The sequence below is a fragment of the Lutra lutra genome, chromosome 16, assembly GCF_902655055.1.
Source record: "Lutra lutra chromosome 16, mLutLut1.2, whole genome shotgun sequence".
Classification (NCBI taxonomy): Eukaryota; Metazoa; Chordata; class Mammalia; order Carnivora; family Mustelidae; genus Lutra; species Lutra lutra.
This window is the reverse complement of record NC_062293.1, coordinates 61,317,438-61,332,725: the sequence shown is the minus strand read 5'-3', so window position 1 is coordinate 61,332,725 and position 15,288 is coordinate 61,317,438. Positions and strand designations below refer to the sequence as shown.

The 15,288-nt window shown below is 37.3% G+C and overlaps 1 protein-coding gene across 1 annotated transcript; it reads left to right on the top strand.

The window, feature by feature from the left end:
* The first annotated feature begins 13,412 nt into the window (after window positions 1–13,412).
* LOC125087998 (BSD domain-containing protein 1-like) lies at window positions 13,413–15,023 on the top strand. Its single transcript, XM_047708890.1, is given in 2 exon segments — window positions 13,413–13,830; window positions 13,833–15,023. Coding segments are annotated over 2 exon segments (1,248 nt in total). The 3' UTR covers window positions 14,663–15,023.
* Window positions 15,024–15,288: the final 265 nt, after the last annotated feature.

The window sequence follows — 15,288 nt, the reverse complement described above, 5'->3', positions numbered from 1 at the left end:
ATTTCCACCTAAGGACTGCCTTTGTCATATCCCATAGGTTTTGGACAGAAGAGCCTTCATTCTCATTGGTTTCCATGAGTTGTTTAAGTTCTTCTTTGATTTCCTGGTTAATCCACACATTCTTAAGCAGGTTGGTGTTTAGCTTCCAAGTGTTTCAATTCCACCCAAACTTTTCTTGTGGTTGAATTCCAGTTTCAAAGCTTTGTGGTCTGAGAATATGCAGGGAATAATCTCAGTCTTTTTGTATTGGTTGTGCCTTGATTTGTGACAGAGTATGTGGTCTTTTTGTTCGTCTTTTTGTCTGTCCGTTTTTACCTTTGTGGCCCATTCTGGCTGGGTCTTCTCTTTTTTTCTGCCTCTCTCTTTCTCTTTTTTTAATTTCTTTTTTCTTTCTTTTTGGTGGTGACTTCCAATTGCTCAGAAGCATTCCAGGGTGTACCTTGCCTGGATCATGGTTGATATATTCAGCTACACATCCTTTCAACCACCTCTCACTAAAATGACTAGGAGGAGGAACACCCAACAGAGGAAAAATTCAGAGACTGTGCCCTCTCCATCACAGCTACTGGATATGGACATAACCAGTATGTAGGAAAGGAAATTTAGGGTAACAATTATCTAGGCAGTAGTTAGCTTGGAGAAAACCATTAGTGACAACATGGAATTGATTAGGGCAGAAGTGGAAGCCACCTGGGAAGAAGTTAAAAATGCTATCAATGAGATATAATCTAATCTAAATACTCTAACAGCTAGGGTAACCAGGCAGAAGATAGAATTAGTGATCTAGAGGACAAACTGATAGAGAAAAAGGATCAGGAGGAGGCCTGAAACAAACTGCTTAGAAGCCATGAAAACAGAATTAGGGAAATAAATGGCACCATGAAACATTCCAATGTCAGAATTATTGGGATCCCTGAGGGAGAGGAGAAAGAAAGAAGACTAGAAGACATAATTAAACAAATTCTCCATGAAAATTTTCCCAATCTGGGGAATGGAACCAGCGTTCGTGTCCTAGAGGTAGAAAGATCACCCCCCACCCCAAGAAGAATGAATCTAGAAATTCCTTGAGACACTTGATAGCAAGACTGATGAATCATAATTTGAGACAAGAGCTTTTGAGAGCAGCTAGGGGGAAGAGATTCCTTACATACAGAGTAAGGTCCATCAGCATCTTGTCAGACCTGTCCACAGAAACCTGGCAAGCAAGAAAGGGCTGGCAAGACATACGCAGGGCACCAAATGAGAACATGCAGCCAAGAATACTTGATCCAGCAAGGTTGACATACAAAATGGATGGAGAGATAAAGAGGTTCCAAGACCAGCAAGGTTTCGAATAGTATGTGGCCACCAACCTGGCACTACAAGAAATATTAATGGAGGTTGTATAAAAGAAAGAACCCAAGAGTGACAAAGAACAGAAACCTACAGAGACAATCTATAGAAACAAGGACTTCACACACAATGGGATGTCAACAAAAACATATCTTTTAATAATCAATCTCATGGTGAATGGCCTAAACACTCCCATAAAACAGCACAGGGTCACAGATTGGATGAAATGAAAGGACCCATTCATATGTTGTCTACAAGAGATCCATTTGGAATTTAAGGATACATCCAGACTAAAGGGATGGAGAAGAATCTTCCACGCCAATGGGCCTCAAAAGAAAGCTGGGGTAGCGATTCTCATATCAGATAAACTAGATTTTAAACTAAAGACTGTAGTCAGAGATAAAGAAGGACACTACATTGTTCTTAAAGTGTGTATCCACCAAGAAGATCTAACAATTGTAAATGTTTACGCCCCCATCATGGGAGCAGCCAACTACATAAGACAACCGTTAGTCAAGAAAAAGAGTCATATTGATATGAATATATTAGTAGTAAGGGATCTTAACATGCCACTCTCAGTAATAGACAGATCATCCAAGCAGAATGCCAATAAAGAAACAAGAGCATTGAATGACACATTGGACCAGATGGACAACATAGATATAGATAGAACATACCCCCCTAAAACAACAGAATACTCATTCATCTTGAGCACTCAGTGGCTTTCAAAACTATGATACACAATACATTTTTTAGTTTTTGAAAACAAGCAAGTACAAATAAGAACATTTTACATTTCTAGACATTCAGTTTATATTTGGAGGAAGAGTGGATTCTAGGAAATTGAGTGAGATTGTAGTAATAATTTCCCTTTCCTTTAATTTAGAATAAAACATTTAATTTAGAATGAAAGTTTCCTGAAAATACAAAATACCAATACTTTATTGATATTGCAGTAAAAAGAAAATGTGAGCTGGTATATAAATGGTAATGCTTTTTTTTTTTTAGACAAATACTGTTCTAGCTTCCACATGATCTCTCTTTTTTTTTAAAGATTTTATTTATTTATTTGACAGAGAGAGATCACAAGTAGACGGAGAGGAAGGCAGAGAGAAGAGAGGGAAGCAGGCTTCTTGGTGAGCAGAGAGCCCGATGTGGGACTCGATCCCAGGACCCTGAGATCATGACCTGAGCTGAAGGCAGCAGCTTAACCCACTGAGCCACCCAGGCACCCCCATGATCTCTTTTAAAAAAAAACTAAAATAAAGGTTAAAAAGAATTAGAGGAACTACTGAGTATTGGACAGTGGTCCTACATATGAATGAAATTTCAAAATTCTTACTTGAAAGCAAAATTGATGTTTTTACCTTTATAAAATATAGGAAAACTACACCCTTGAAAAATAACTGCCTTCTAAAATTATATCAAATATTTATGCTACTTCAGTCACCACGAATAAATCAGAACTCTGTAAAGGCTTTCAAATACCATTTAAAACCACCAGTTTCTTTACCAAGATTATGGATTTAAAATAGTAGTTAATTAAGTCTTTATTTAACAATACTGTTTCTTGTATCACTGTTTATGTTATTTATTTATTTATTTATTTTTAAAATTTATTCTCTCTCTGTCTTTTTTTTTTTTAATTAACACAGCCAGAGTTTCCCAATTATCGATGGAAATCATGTCACCTGAAGTCAAGTCACTCACCATTTAGAATAACAATATTTTTGAACTCACTGATAGGAAGTTCCAGTTTCACTGCTTTTGACAGCAAGTTAATTCCCCTCTATTACAGCCACAGGTAGCAAAATTAGTCAAGGACAGCTGACTTTCAAACAGAACATTGTATAACAAGAGTATTAGTATAAGAATATGGTGAATTACAACCATAGCTTGAATTAAGACCTGAGAGATATTCTAAATCTATCACTTGAAAACTATATTACCCTAAGCTTTTTTAAATCATTAAAATTGAAAAGGTAAAACAAAATAATGAAATGGAAAAGTAGGAATAGTTGTTTTACATAATGAAAAGGGTGCTGTAGGGACCAAATGTCTGTGAAAATGCCTGGCATAGTGAATTTAAAATAGTCTTTATTAATGAGTATTCTACAAAAGCTTTATATGTTTAAAAAAAACACATAAAATTATATGTGTTTTAGAGACACATGGAAGTATAAGTTATGGTTAAGATCATTTCTGTTCCAGGGCAGCTGGGTGGATCAGTGGGTTAAAGCATCTGCCTTTGACTCAGGTCATGATGTCAGGGTCCTGGGATTGAGCCCCACATCAGGCTCTCTGCTCAGCAGGAAGCCTGCTTCCCTTCCTCTCTCTCTCCGCCTGCCTCTCTGCCTACTTGTGATCTGTGTCTGTCAAATAAATAAATAAAATCTTAAAATAAAGATTATTTATGTTCCTAGAATGACATTTTGATATATGTGGGGAGCCACTGGTTTTATGTGGCACAGAGAAATTATGCTTTCAAATGTTCAGTATCTGAAAACTTGATACTCTTTCATGTTTATCACCCAGTGTTCAGCAATTCATCTTCAAAATTATTTAGGTAATATGTACTATATACTCCTAAGTAAGAATAATATGGAAATAATCCAAGTTGCCCCCTCCTTACCATTTAATCTTAAATAATTATACTAGTTGTGGATGACTAGGACACTATATCAGATTTTTAAAAAATAACAAACAAATATACAAGAAAACAGAAAAACTGCATGCTTATCTCCCTTCTGTGACTAACACTTCTTGTATGACTTTAGACAACTCATCTGACCTTTTATACACTTGGCAATTCTATTAAAAAATGAGGGGAAAATATCATAATTTGTATCCAAAAGGGAATAGGACTCTCTTAAGTTCCCTTCAAACATTAAGATGCTTATAATCAGTATAAAACATCTATTTAAAACTTCTACAAATTTCCAAAAAAAAGAGCTTTCTACAAATTTAGTCCCTTATTGTATTGAAAAGAGATGACGTCATCCAAAAAGAGCTATTCTTTGTTAAATATTCATAAAATCCAGTAATTTCTATACTGCCTGTGGTACATCAGCCATAAGGAAATACAATATTATTAACATGAAGAAAATTAAAATAAACATAAAGTGCATTAAAAATGCAAATTAGTTTATTTGATTGCAGAGTCTACACTCAGAGTACCTCAAACCTGCAAACTGTATGACAAGTGAGATTACAAAGTGAGATTAGCCCTGTGCCAGTGACATATAATTTTGATACAGTAAGTGATTAAATTCCTCACGTTTAGTGAAAGAAAAGCTGTTATGAAAATAATGGTTGGAATCATTGTAATCATTACACATAAATTATTTTGTTTATAATAAAATGTAGTTGGAACAAGATAAAGCTGAAACAGTTATCAATATATGTTCTCCCATCTCTTGGGCAGTCATTCCTGGAGGGTGATTAGCAAACTGGAACGTTTTAGTTTGAATTGGCCAAGTTTCTAAAATTGGATCATGAACATATGCAGTCAAATGACAAGACAATCCCTTGAGAAAGAGGATTCATGTATTCCAATTCTACTTTAGTGTCTTAACAAAGTTGCACATCCAAAAGTATGCAGTTTGCATTTTTCTAGAAGAATTTTCAAAATGATAAAACTGGGGGGGTTAGTTTTCATGGTCAATAGTCTAACATTGACATTGTAAGAAAACCCAGTTGTGGGGAAACACAGTAGACCGAGAGAAAATTTTACTTGCTATTACAATTTCTAGCTGTGTGGATACTTTACTCTCTAACTTATATCTAATTAATTACTAGACTGTCTTTTAGGGCCCTTTAGCTCCTCATCTTATGAGCTGTGATCTCATCACTTCTAAAATGAGGATACTCATTTTAGGATCTTGCAAAAAGCAAATGCACTAATAATAGATGTAACACACTTATCATAGCATCTAATATATAATATGTTTTCCAAAAAGTGACTAAATGTTAGTATAGATAGCAGTCACTCAGTGAACAATTCTGTTCACAACCCCATTACCTAGTAATCCCCAAATTTTAGTCCCTCTCTGTTATGTATGATATTAAAAAGTATATCTGTATCCTCTAAAGTTGCCAGGGACCAATGCATAAGATGGTACTTTACTTTTTGCTGTGATCATATTATTTTAAAGATCACATTATTTTAAAGGACCCCAAATTCTGCAGATTAAACCAGGAATAAACCGTGAACTCAAGAAGGATCTATAAGGTTAAAGGAATAGATTTTATACTAAACAAACAAAACAACGACAACAAAGAAAACCAGGATGAAATAACCCATTTTTAAGCCTGCGATGAGGCATTTCTTAAAAACCAGTTATAAACTCTTTTATGTCATGTAGATATTTTCACATTTGAAGCCTCATAAATGATATTTCATTTAACAAGTGTGAACATCGGTTTCTGATAAAGTTGTTTTTTAAACATGCTTTGGATGAGGTAGAGACTGGAGTAGTCACCAAGAAAAATGGTGCCTCTTTTTTCTTTTTTTTTAATTTATTTTTTATTATATTTTTAAATCATTTTTTAATTTATTTTCAGCATCACAGTATTCATTGTTTTTGTACCACACCCAGTGCTCCATGCAGTCCATGCCCTCTCCAATACCCACCACCTGGTTCCCCCAACCTCCCACCCCCCCACCTCTTCAAACACTTCAGATTGTTTTTCAGAGTCCATAGTCTCTCATTGTTCACCTCCCCTTCCAATTTCCCCCAACTCCCTTCTCCTAACTCCCCATGTCTTCCATGCTATTTGTTATGATCCACAAATAAGTGAAACCATATGATAATTGACTCTCTCTGCTTGACTTATTTCACTCAGCATAATCTCTTCCAGTCCCTTCCATGTTGCTACAAAAGTTGGGTATTCATCCTTTCTGATGGAGGCATAATACTCCATAGTGTATATGGACCATATCTTCCTTATCCATTCGTCCATTGAAGGGCATCTTGGTTCTTTCCACAGTTTGGCAACTGTGGCCATTGCTGCTATAAACATTGGGGTACAGATGGCCCTTCTTTTCACTGCATCTGTACCTTTGGGGTAAATACCCAGTAGTGCAATTGCAGGGTCATAGGGAAGCTCTATTTTTAATTTCTTGAGGAATCTCCACACTGTTCTCCACAGAGGCTGCACCAACTTGCATTCCCATCAACAGTGTAAGAGGGTTCCCCTTTCTCCACATCCCCTCCAACACATGTTGTTTCCTGTCTTGCTAATTTTGGCCATTCTAACTGGTGTAAGGTGATATCTCAATGGTGTCCTTTTTTGGTTCATTTTCACCTACAATTGAGAAGAAAATCTACCAGTTATAGACACAACCATTTTCTTAAGTACATAATTAAAAATGGCTGCCTTGAGGCGCCTGGTGATTCGGTAGTTAACTATCTGACTTTGGCTCGGGTCTTGATTCCAGGGTCCTGGGATCTAGCCTGCATCTTAGGTGCTACCTGCTCACCAGGAAGCCTACTTCTCCTACTCCCACTCCCCCTACTTGTGTTCCCTCTCTTGCTGTCCTTTCCTGTCAAATAAATAAATAAATAAATATATTTTTTTAAATGCTGGCATAAAAACAAACAAACAAATTTAAAAAAATGGGTGCCTGGGTGGCTCAGTGGGTTAAGCATCTGCCTTCGGCTCAGTTCATGATCCCAGGGTACTGAGATCAAGCCCCACATCAGGCTCTCTGCTCAGCCTGGAGCCTGTTTCCCCTTCTCTCTCTGCCTGCCTCTCTGCCTACTTCTGATCTCTATCAAATAAATGAATAAAATATTTAAAAAAAAAAAACAACTAAATATTATTGTTGTTCATTAGTACCCCATGTGTCTCCATTTTATTTTTACTTATTTATTTTAAATAATTTATTTATTTATTTATTTTACAGAAAGAGAGAGACAGTGAGAGAGGGAGCACAAGCAGGGGAAGTGGGAGAGGGAGAAGCAGGCTTCCTACTGAGCAGGGAGCCCCATGCAGGGCTTAATCCCAAGACCCTAGCACCAGGACCCCAGCAGAAAGCAGATGCTTAACAATGGAGCCACCCAGGTGACTACATTACCTATTAAATAAGTTTTATTAATCAACACCTTTTTGGTCTGTCTTATGTGTGTTAACACTAACACATTGTCTTTTAATTTGCTCTTTCATGATCACTGAGGATGTTATGAATCTTTTCATGTGTTTATTGGCTGATCTTTTTTCTGTTTGGGATATTTCTGTTCAAGTATTTTCATTGTTTTTAAGTTACCTATCTTTCTTTATTGATTCATAGTTATCATATATATTTTTGTATACACTTACTTAGTTGGTATATCCTTATAGCCTTTCATAGCTTTACTCTTGTCATTTGGTGGTCAAGAATTTTTTTTTTTTTTTTTTTTTTTTTACATTTTAGTGAGTAGAGTACAATTTACCAATCTTACTTTCTTTTTTCTTTTTTTTTTTTTTAAGATTTTATTTATTTATTTATTTATTTGTCAGAGAGAGAGAGCAAGCACAGGCAGACAGAGTGGCAGGCAGAGGCAGAGGGAGAAGCAGGCTCCCCACAGAACAAGGAGCCCGACGTGGGACTCGATCCCAGGGCTCTGGGATCAAGACCTGAGCCGAAGGCAGCGGCTTAACCAACTGAGCCACCCAGGCGTCCCAATTTGCCAATCTTTCTTATGCTTAATGTTTTTGGTGTCTTGTTCCACTAATATTTGCCACCTCCCCAGATCATAAAAATATTTTCTTATTTTACCTTCTAGAAAATTTGTGATGTCATCTTTTGTATTTAGTCTAATAAATCTGGGATTGACTTTTATGCTATTTTGTTCCATGTGGATATTCAACTAATTTAGCACTGCTTTGTAAAAGTCTGCCCTTTTTTGTTTGTTTTCTCTGGTCATTTCAATAATCTTTTTGTAATAAATCCAATCCCACTAGATTCTCCTCTCACTCTCTTTCTCCCTCACTCTTGCTCTCACTTTATTCTTCAAATTTCCTCGGTAATTACTAGTCCTTTTCATTTTCATGGAAATATAAGAATTGGCTTATAAATGTACATAGACATATCCTAGAAATTAAACTGGGATTGCATTGAATCTCTAAATTATGTTGGGGAAAATTGAAAGTTTACAATACTGATTATCAAATCTATGAACATGTTATAGTAACATATTTAACATATTAACATATTTGACATCTATTTAGATCATGACATTTATTTAGGTCATAAATTCCCCTTAGTAATATTTTATGGTTTTCTGTGTGGAGACTTTCTGTGTAGAGACTGTATAAAGTCTTTTGATAGATTCATTCCTAGTTTTGATGCTCTCACAAACATTATTTTCAACCCTGGCTCGTATTTCATAGAATTCAAATGAATTTTTCTTAATTTTTAACTTATATCCTATGACCTTGGTTAATTCACTTACTGATTCTAATACTTTGTACATTCTTTTTTTTTTAAGATTTTATGTATTTATTTGTCAGAGAGAGAGGGAGAGAGAGCAAGCAAAGGCAGAGGCAGAGGGAGAAGTAGGCTCCCTGATGAGCAAGGAGCCCAATGTGGGACTCGATCCCAGGACGCCAGGATCATGACCTGAGCCGAAGGCAGCTGCTTAACCAACTGAGCCACCCAGGCATCCCTACTTTGTACATTCTTTTAGATTATCTTTCGATACAAATTTTACTCATTTTATCCAGTTGTTATAACTTTAATGTTTCCTCCATAACTTATTACACTGGCTAGGACATCCACTTCTAGGTTTGTAGATTAATTATTCAATTTTAGGTGTTCAATATTACAAAATTTTATTTCTGCCTTGGTGAGCTTATTATGTTTCTCTTAGAAGCAGCAAATCATTATGGGTGTATGTGTGTATTGATGCAATGTAACAAATTTAATCTTTTCATTAGAGTATGTAACCCATTTACATTTCATGAACTTTCTGAGCCCCTAAATTTTTGTCTGTTGTCTTGCAATTTTTTTGTTTCATCACTTTTTATGTCCCTTTTTAAAAATACATTTTTCCTTTATATCTTTAAAATGATGATAAATGCTGCCAGCCTCAAAATCTCTGGTCACTTAAAGTACATTCAAAATGAAAAAAACGTAGACTTACAAAGAATAACCATTTAGCTTTTATAGATCCTTCTTGTAAAACACTAGAGAATTTTCTTAAACAAAAAGAAACAAATTCAGAAGGAAGGAATGGGATGAAAGTAATCTTAATCAGCACAAAAACATATATTAAATACCAAAAAAACTGTAAACTCCAAAAAGATGTGAACTATTTTTAAAAAGATAGCATATGACTTTAGGTAACCATAACTTTCATGGAGATTTATGAGGTCAAAGTGGTACAATTGTTCAGTAGGTACCAAAAGCATGTGAATAACCTTGTAATGAAAGGAAGGAAGACTGAAATTCTAAACAAAAATGTTTTATTAGCAAAAAAATATATATTTTATAATACATAAAAACTATCCCAGTCCTAAGTCCCAGCACATGGGAGCAAGACCTTATTTGGGAATATGGTCACGGTAGATGTAACTAGCTAGAATAAGGTCATATTTGAGTAGGGTGGTCCCCTAATTCAATATGACTTGTGTCCTTATAAGAAGGGAAACTTTGGATACACAGATATGCACTGAGGGAGAATGCCCTGTGAAGAAACCCAAATCCAGGGAAGTACTTAAATCCGGGATAGAGACCTGGAACAGATCCTTCCTTAATATCTTCTAAAGGAGCATGGCCTGCCAACATTGTAGCCTCTAGAAATTTGAGACTGTCAATTTCTATTGTTTAAGCCACTAGGTTTGTGGTATCTTGTTATAGCAGCCCTAGAAAGCTAATACAAACCTTGCTAGAGGAAAAGAAACCAACCATAAGCACATGAGGAATTGGAAAAAAAATATATATATATATATATCGAACTGTTTAAAACATTGAAAATGAACACACATTTGTGAACCCTGTGAAAAGGAAAACAAGAAAACAAACAAGCTGAGCCGCAGGAGTCACTCAGCTTTTCACCTGGAGGAGTTCTGGATGGTGGGAGTATGGAGGAGATTCCAAGGAAAAGATGGGAGTCTCACTAGTGTGAGGAAATAGAGATTGGAATGCAGAAAGGCGGGAGTGATGAAAAGGTCATGGGTTCCAGAAAGAAGGAAGTCATGTAGAAAACAAACTCCTAGAAATAGACATTGCAGTCCTCTTGAGTCCTTCCTAAATATTAAGCAGTGTGTGTATAAGAAAATGCCCCAGGTTATAACAAAGAGTAAATGGAACTGAACCAGATGGTTCCCAAGACTCATACAAAGCTAGGAGTCACTTGAGTTCCAATCAGCCAGAGTGAAGAGTTTTTTTTCATAAGTCATAATATTCAACAGAGACCCAGTAAGGATCATGAATTAGTAGTGGGACTAAATTATCACTAAAATAAAGGTAAGTCAACAGATTCCCTAAACAAGTTGAAAACTAATTTTAGAAAGAGTCAGAATTATCTACTAATATCTCACTGCCCATGTGACACCCAATAATAGAAGATAGCATCCTACAAATTAATCAGTTCATCTAAAGGAAGGCGGTTAAAAAGGGAAGAAGGAACAGATGGGAAAAATAAAATAAAACTAACAAGGTAGTAGACTTAAACATATCAACAATTACCTTAAAAATTTACTAGTAATATTCTATTTAAATAAAACACCTAACTATGTCAGTGAAAAATAAACTTTTAACATAAGGATGCAGAAGATAATGTAGATTTTGTTAAAAGAAAAATTATGAAAAGGGCTATATCATATACATACTAATCATAAAAGGCTGAATTTAATATGTATTGACAGTAGACAATATAAAGACAACAAATATAACAGAGAAAGAATACAATTCATAATAACAAAAGGATCAATTTATAAAGACATGGCAATCATAAAAGGTGTCTACATCTGATTAGAAATCTTCAAAATACATGAAGCAAGAACATCCTAAAAAGAAGAAATTGACAAATCCACAATTCAATTAGGAGAATTCAACACTCATCTGTCAATAATTAATAGAACAATCAGATAGAAAAATGGGAAGTATGTAGACCTAAAAATCCATTCAACCTAATTGACCTGTTTGGCACTCGAACACAGTGTCCAACAAATGCAGAATACACAAGTCCATAGGAAATACTCATTGAGATAAACCACATTCAAGACCATAAAACAAGTCTCAAAAATTTTTTTATAAAAAGCATAGGGCCATCTGGGTGGCACCATCAGTCAAGTGCCCAACTCTTGGTTCTGGCTCAGGTCGTGATCTCAGGGTCTTGCGATTGAGCCCTGAGTCAAGCTCTGTGCTCAGTGCAGAGTCAACTAGGACTCTCTCTTTCTCCTTCCCTTCCCGCCTCCCCAACTCATGTGTGCTCTTTCTCTAAAACAAACAAATCTTTTTAAAAAATGGTTGAAAGTATTTTCTTTGACTGAAACAGAAACTAGGAATTGGTAATAGGAAAATATATGGAAAAGTTCTTCAAATGTAAACCACGAGTAAATTTTAAATAAACCATGAGTAACAAAAAAATTATAGGGAAAATTAGAAACTATTTTGAATTGGATATAAAGGAAAGTATGACACTTAAAGGTATGATTTGGGAAGGATTATGTCATGGAAATGGTGGAACAGGATGCTCTAAGAAGGATTTCATCACTGAAATAACCATTAAATTGGCAAAAAATTACAAGGTTAGCTTTTTGGCACTCTAGAATCCCATAAAAACTTACAGCAACAAGTTCTAGGATTCAAAATCACCATGTAAAAATCAGTTGTGTTTCTATACACTGATGATGAAAATATCTGAAAAAGAAATAGGAAAACAATCCCTATATACAATAGCATTAAAAAGAATGAAGTATTTATGAGTAAACTTAACTAGGGAGGCAAAAGGCTTCTATGCTGAAAATTGCAAAACACTGATGAAATGGAAAGCTGTTTTGTGTTCATGGATTAAAAGGCTTAATATTCTTGCAATACCCAAAGTGAATCTATATATTTAACACAATGCCTATCAACACCCCAGTTGCCTTTTTTTTTTAACAGAAATAGAAAAAAAATTCCATTATTTTTATGGAACTATAAAAGGCCAAATCAATCCTGAGAAAAACAAAGCTGAAGGGATCACAATTTGTAATTTCAAAATATATTACAAAACTATGGAATACAAAGCACTGTATTACTGGTGCAAAGACAAATAGCTTATGTAGCACCGGTTCTTATTTTATTTATTTTCTGGTTTTATTCCTTCTTCTGATTTCTGATTTTATTTATTTGAGTCTTCTCTCTTTGTTCTCAGTCTCATTAAGTGTTCCTCAATTTTATCTCAATAGAGAGAAACAACAAAAACAAAGATTACGTCTTTGAAAACATCAACAAAATTCACAAACTAGCCAAGAAAAGAAGAGAAGGCTTAAATTGCTAAAATCAAAATGAAAGTTATGACATTACTATAGACCTTACAGAAATAAAGGTATATAGAAAAATACTATGAAAATTAGATGACCCAGATGAAATGAATAATTTTCTAGAAACACACAAATTACCTAAACTGACACAGGATGAAATAGTAAATCTGAACATAAATATAACACAAAAAGAGATTAATCAGCGATAAAACAATCTCCAAACAGAAGAAAAATGAGGACCAGCTTCAAAGGTGAATTGGAAGATTCAATATTATTTAGATGTCAATTTTATTCACAATTTGTCTATAGACTCAAAGAAATTTTAATCAAATTCCAACAGGAATTTTTTTTGGAAAGTCGAGCTGATTCAGAAATTTATATGGAAATTAGTTTTTTCCCAGTTTTATTGAGATATAATTAATACATAACATTGTGTAAGTATAAGATGTTGATTTGATACATAAAGTATTACAAAGTGATTACCACCACAGACCTCCTAGAAATGACGTGATTAGTGTTTCTTTCTTTTTTTTTTTTTCTCTTTCCTTTTTGTGGTGAAAACATTGAAGCTCTACTCTTGTCAACTTACAAGAATGTAAGACGTTGGGTGGTGTCATGCAGGCAAGATGGCGGAAGGGGAGGATGTGGGCTGGTGGCGGAGGTGGCTGCAACAGAGCTACCAGGCAGTCAAGGAGAAGTCCTCCAAAGCCTTGCAGTTCATGAAGCAAGACCTGACAGAGTTCACCGAGGTGGTGCAGCATGACACAGCCTGCACCATTGTGGCCACAGTTAGTGTGGTCAAGGAGAAGATAGCTACTGAAGGCTCCTCAGGGGCAACAGCAAAAATGAAGAAGAGTTTGTCTGGCTTCCTAGGGGTGATCTCCAACACCTTTGCTCCCTCACCGGACAAAACTATAGACTGCAATTTCATCACCCTGATGGGCACGCCCTCTGGCACAGCTGAGCCTTATGATGGCACGAAGGCTCACCTCTATAGCCCACAGTCAGACCCGGCAGCCTACTGCAATGAACCAGCTGGGCCCCAGGATTGTTTGATGCCTGGCTTTCCCAGTTCTGCCTGGAGGAGAAGGGGGAGATCTCAGAGCTCCTTGTCCCAGCAGCTATTTCCCATTCAGAATTCTGGCATTGGTATTACTATAAAGTCCATCAACTAGAGCAGGAGCAGGCCCGGAGGGATGCCCTGAAGCAACGTGCAGAACAGAGCATGTCTGAAGAGCCTGGCTGGGAAGAGGAAGAAGAGGAGCTTGTGAGCGTTTCAGCTACATCTCCAAAAGAGGCAAAGGTTCCTGTGGCCAAAACTTCCACATCCCCTGAAGGAGGACCTGGCCCCCTGAGTCCCTATGAAGAGAATGCTGTGACTCCAGCCAAGCCTCCTACAGAGGTAACCCCGTCAGAGAGCAGCGAGAGTGTCTCCCTGGTAACACAGATTGCCAAACCTGCCACTGCAGCCAAGGCACCAGGGTTGCCCAAGAACCTGTCCCAAAAGCTTCTAGAGGCATCTTTGGAGGACCAGGGTCAGACTGTGGATGTGGGTGAGACTGGGCCCCCGCCCCCTGCTCTGTTGAAGCCCCACATCCCTGCTAGCCACCTCAGTGGCCCAGAGCCCAGGCCTCCAGCCAGAGCAGAGACTCTGAGGGAGGAGCCGCTCACAGACTTATGTGTGTTTGAGCTGAACTCCCACAGTGGGAAGTCTATCCTCTCTAACAATGGAAAGAAAGGCTCAAGCACAGACATCAGTGAGGACTGGGAAGAGGACTTTGACTTGGACATGACCGAAGAAGAAGTGCAGATGGCACTCTCCAAAGTGGATGCTTCTGGGGAGATGGAAGATGTAGAGTGGGAGGACTGGGAATGAGGGGAGCCGAGCGTGAAGCTCCCCCACCCAGAGAACCTCCCACTCCCTTTCTCATCTCATCCCAGCCCTGGAAGACACTGACTGAGAATATCTCCCCAATGGCCTCTGTCAACCAGAGCTCTGGGCACAGATTCTGTGTGGCTCCTTGCTGGTCCTTTGGGTCTCTGCTCACATCTGGGAAGGGGCTCACTAAATCCAAACCAGGAACTCTGACTTGTGCCAACCATAGGATGACTCAAGTGGGAGGAGACTTTACCCCCTCACCAGAAGAGCCTACATTTCTCTGCTGAACACCCACTCTTCTTAGGGACTCTTGCTGGGAAGTCCCAAGGGATAATTCTAGCCCTTCTACCTGTGTAGACGGAAGCTAAGCACCAGTCTCCTGGAGGAAGTGGAGATAACACTCTATCCACCCATAAGCAGGCAAGGAAGGCCATCCCACTGTCCTTGGCTAGACCGGGATGGCCAGCACATTCTGGTTCCTAGCTGAGTGAGTAAGAGGCATTCCTCTCTGGGAAACTTGCCTCTCTTGGGGAATCTCCCCCTCCCAGGCATTTTCCATTCCCAGAGAGTTCCTCATGGTTCCAAATCTAGAGACCAAACCCTGAGTTCCCACCTCCTTCCTC